Source organism: Montipora foliosa, chromosome 1 (genome assembly GCF_036669935.1).
Source record: "Montipora foliosa isolate CH-2021 chromosome 1, ASM3666993v2, whole genome shotgun sequence".
Classification (NCBI taxonomy): Eukaryota; Metazoa; Cnidaria; class Anthozoa; order Scleractinia; family Acroporidae; genus Montipora; species Montipora foliosa.
In genome coordinates this window covers 6,944,836-6,949,835 of record NC_090869.1, presented here as the reverse complement: position 1 = coordinate 6,949,835, position 5,000 = coordinate 6,944,836, and the positions used below count along the sequence as shown (strand labels likewise).

Below are 5,000 nucleotides of genomic sequence, written 5' to 3'. Positions count from 1 at the left end.
GGGGAAGGAGATGGTTAAAAGTAGGCTAGGAACTGGATAGAATAAAATTGCTTGGCTCCAGAAAATTGACCTTAAATGCTGACTCGATTTTCTGTTTTCTGTTTCTGAGGTCCCATTTCATTCTTTTCTGTTTTTAGCTCGAGCGGATTTGTCTGGCTGTTGGACTGACACACCTCCTATAACATACGAACATGGCGGAGCCGTGTTAACTGTTGCTATTAATCTCAATGGCAAGGTCAGACTTGAAATGTATCAGCCAAGTAACAACCATTTTATATTTTAAGGCAGAAGAGGTGTCTATATTCGGAGGCAAGAAGATACTCGATTAACATGCCTCCTTGTCTCTTGGCATCTCGGACGCTAGTTGCCTGTACTAGTCCTACCCATTCAACAGGCACCAAATCTTAACTTCGTTTCTGTAAAATGCGCTCAGAATTCGCAAGTCACTGACAACCTTTTTTTAAAAATCTCTTTTTCAGAAAGTGATGGGTGCCAAAGTGAGAAAAATACCCACGTAAGTGACCTTGTCATGAGCCTTGCTTTCCCATGACGTCACGATGACCATAAGGATGTCCTATTGCCACGAATCACGTATCAGACGCCATATTGGAAGAGCGGGGTATAAGCCTGGGCCGGGTGGCCAAGACGGCGGGGTAGGTGGCGGGAAAGAGAGGGCATTCCCCACTTGTCCCAGATCTTCCGTTTTTCACCCGTCCAATATGGCGACCGAAATACATATTACCGCCTGCAAGCAGGCTAAACCAAGGGCGGTTATGTTGTGTCCCGAATAAACCCTATGGGAAACTGAAGTGAAAACTAAGAGCAAACTTCGGTGATATGGTTAATTGGACGACGTAAACAACCCCAAAATGAACTTTTCGAGCGCCAGACATTTAATCAAAAGAATGATTATATAGACCATTCGCTGTGTTTTATGTAGTATGGATGGAGAGAGCGCGTCGTAGAACTTCGACTTATCCATGGTGGATGTTAAAATTTTGAGATTAATTATCTTCTTATACCTTACTATGTAATGTTCTTTGCAACTTAACCCCGATATTGATGCTCTCCTACTGATCCTTTTCCTTTTGTAGGCTTGAGATTCTCCTTGTGATTCACTCAGGAGAACATAGTTTACGAGTTGCATGCACTGAGCTGAGTCATTTGGAAAACTACACTCAACCGCACGCACCAGGTAAAGACCGAGGCACACTTGGCGACAATTTGCAGCGACAGGTCTCTGCGATAAGTCGCTCTGTGTGAACTACTTGCAAAACAAGTCGCTGCGACACGACGCTTGTTCGATGCACACACAGTTATCTCGTATGAGGAGGAATGTAAGCTAGTTTTCTAATTCAATATGGCGGACTATATGATGCTCTCTGATTGGTTCATTTATATATTGTCACAGCGATTTGTTGCCGGAGGTGTACACATGGTGCAAGAACGCTGCTTTCGCTAATTTTGTCGCTACAATCAGTCGCACAAATTCAATCTGGTTTGAATTCGTGCAACTGATCGCAGCGACAAAATTCTTCTGCAGCGACAATGATTTTCACAACATTTACCGTGTCACACGACTTCATTTCCTAAATTAAGACTGGTTTTAGTTAAGTGCTAAGTGAGTATTAGCCAATTATAACGGACGCAGAGAATCAAACGAGCTGATTATTCACGTCGCAAAGAAAAATAGTTACAGAACGTGGTATCGCGGGAAAAGGTATGATCTTTGATTGGTTGAGAATAAAGCACGAAACGTTACTAATTTCAGAGTTTTGACACTCCACGAATACGGCTTTGATAGATAGATAGATAGATAGATAGATAGATAGATAGATAGATAGATAAATTTGTTTATTTCCACTTATTGCAGATTCTGAATTACAAATGGGGTCAGTAGTACGTGGTCATGGTCAGTATTATATGGTTTTTTGCGGCTACATCTTGATGTAAAGAAATTTTGGTGAACTTTATGAAAAATCCAAACATCGTAATTAGATAGTTTTGTGTGTGCAATTGTCAGATTGAGGCGTTCGTATGAACTCTTAGGTGTAGTAATCAGCGAAGACCTCAAATGGAATCATCATATAGATTACCTTGTTACAAAGGCATCTAAGAGACTATGCCTTACGACTTATGAAAAGAGCAGGTGTAAACATATAGGAATTATTGAATGTCTATAGCAGTACTGTTAGTTCTATCCTAAAATATGCAGTCCAAGTTTGGCAAAATATCACTGAGTACTTCTATAATAGCATCAAATCAATTCAAAAAGGGCTTTTAAGATCATTTACCCGGACTGCTCATATGATCAAACTCTGGTGTTGACTAATGCAGATACTCTATCGGATAGACGAAACGGGTTATGTAAGAAGTTTATGACAGAGATGACGGAGAGTAGAGAACATTCATTGGCATTCCTGATGCAGTTTGCTTTGTTGGAGGCTATACTTTATAGCCTAAGATCAGGCGCTATGCAGCCTACCAAACCACTCAGTGAAAAGAACTATGAGAAGCCAGGACTTCTTTACCACCAAATACCATATTCTATTAGAATCGAACATTATTAGTTAGTAATATTGAACTGTTATTAGAACTTGTACATTATTATTATTATTATTATTATTATTATTATTATTATTATTATTATTATTAGTAGTAGTAGTAGTAGTAGTAGTAGTAGTAGTAGTAGTAGTAGTAGCAGCAGCAGCAGCAGCAGCAGCAGTGGTGGTGGTAGTGGTGGTGTTGGTGGTGGTAGTGGTGGTGGTGGTGGTGGTAGTGGTAGTAGTGGTAGTGGTAGTGGTAGTAGTAGTAGTGCTGGTAGTGGTAGTGGTAGTAGTAGTAGGTAGTGGTAGTGGTGGTAGTAGTAGTAGTAGTGGTGGTAGTGGTAGTAGTAGTAGTGGTGGTGGTGGTGGTGGTGGTGGTAGTGGTAGTGGTAGTGGTAGTAACATTGTAATTATCCCTTGTTGATTCAGTTTATATCCTAACTGCAAGTACCCTGGATTCCAGAGGTTATTTTCTCGCTATGAAAAGAGCGACAAAAGAGGGAGTCGCGAAGCGGCGAGAAAAACCTCTGGTACAGGCTGTTAACCCTTCTAAACATGCCGCCCGAATCACGTTGCGCTTTCCACTTCCAGAGTCACGTTTTGACCCTGGAGATTTCATTGGTCGATCGACAAACCGTTTTTATAAGGATTGCCATTGGTTAAGTCGAGGGGGACGATCAAGCCGGTTTTTCACTGGTGTCATACAAGAAGACTATGAACGTGACAGTAGCGATCGTGAGAAGATAATCACAAATTCATGGCTGGCAGATTGAGGTTAATTTGTCTCTGACGCTGGATGAATGTTTGCTGTCGGGTGGCCTTAAAGGGGCGTAATCGAACAAGCACGCTTAGATTTTGATTGGGAATTTCGCGAAGGTACCGGTGTGAGCTTCTGACATCTTTACACCTCAATGTCTCGAGTCATATTGAAACTGCTCTACGGACTCCACGTAAAGTTCTTTAATTTTTTTCAGTTCTAATTCCAGGACTTGAATGCAATTTTCTTATTTCTCCAATTCACTTTTGCATTTGTAACAAAGAATGGTTGCGTGAAACGCTTCGACAAAAAACTCAGAAACGATTTATTGCACAGACTTGAGAACTGGTGAGGTGATTTATGAATTTGTCTCCTACAACGTTCCAAGTTTTTGGCTTATTTCATTGAACAGTTTCGATTTTATTTTTTTGTTACGTGACAGTGACAACGATTTATTCACTCGACCGTGAGAGTTTCCCAGTAGAGTGACTGGTAAACATTGCACAAATATTTTTATCACGTGGATAAAACCGGTTTGCCCAAGTTGGTTTGCATGGAAGTGAGGCTTTTAACGGCCTGTACCAGAGGTTTTTCTCGCCGCTTCGCGATTCCCTCTTTTGTCGCTCTTTTCATAGCGAGAAAATAACCTCTGGAATCCAGGGTAAACTGCAAGAAGGTGGAATAAACGATTATTATTATTATTGTTATTTAGCAGAGGATTCAACTGAATGCTACATTCTAATCAAGCGTGGAAATTAATATCCCGCTCGGCCAAGAAGTTCTCCTGCTTGGACCCCATGCCAACTGTAATGGTTGTGCAGTGCTTAGATGAGCTGCTACCTGTTATTACGACAATTATCAACATGTCTTTAAAGCGCGGTCACTTTGCCGACAAATGGAAGGAAGCAATAGTCACCCCCCTACTAAAGAAACCCGGGACCGAAATGTTGTTTAAGAATCTCCGTCCTGTCAGCAATTTGGCCTTTATCTCCAAGCTGACAGAGACTGCTGTTGCGGACCAACTGCAGTCTCACATGTCTCGCCATGGCTTGTACCCAGTTCTCCAATCTGCATATAGATGCCATCACAGTTCTGAGACAGCCTTACTAAAGGTCCGTAATGACATCCTTCTTAACATGACTAAGCAACATGTTACTCTTCTTGTGCTGTTAGATCTCAGTGCTGCGTTCGACACAGTGAATCATGAAATTCTACTCGAGAGCATGACGTCGAAGCTTGGTATCGGAGGTACAGTACTATCATGGTTTTGCTCCTACTTATCTGGTCGATCGCAGAGGGTAGCTGTTGATTATAAACTATCGAAGTCATTCCATCTCGACTGTGGCGTTCCGCAAGGGTCCTGTCTTGGCCCGCTGTTATTTAACATCTATTGTAGCAGTTTAATTGATATCGTTGAGGTTCACCTACCTGAATCTCACTCCTACGCAGACGATTCTCAGCTATACCTTTCATTCAGCCCGAGCAACTCTTTGTGTCAAGATGCTGCTGTGAGTGCCATGGAGGCCTGCATTGCTGACATCAAGAAATGGACTCAGCACAATAGTCGTATGTTGAACGACGATAAAACTGACTTTATTATGATCGGAACTCGTCAGCAATTAGCTAAAGTCAATGTAACTAGCATACGAGTGGGAAATCATCTGATAACCAAGTCCAGATCTGTTAGGAATCTGGGT

The 5,000-nt window shown here is 41.7% G+C and overlaps 1 protein-coding gene across 2 annotated transcripts in view; it reads left to right on the top strand.

Moving 5' to 3' along the window:
- Positions 1-5,000, top strand: part of LOC138012415 (L-fucose kinase-like) — a 64,663-nt gene that overhangs the window by 45,954 nt on the left and 13,709 nt on the right. Inside the window, exons 21-24 of one of the 2 annotated variants that reach the window (XM_068859210.1) lie at positions 138-235; positions 480-514; positions 1,095-1,195; positions 4,477-4,551. In XM_068859210.1, coding sequence (XP_068715311.1) covers positions 138-235; positions 480-514; positions 1,095-1,195; positions 4,477-4,551 — 309 coding nt within the window. The remainder of the gene's footprint in view (positions 1-137; positions 236-479; positions 515-1,094; positions 1,196-4,476; positions 4,552-5,000) is intronic. The other variant, XM_068859278.1, reaches the window with a different exon arrangement.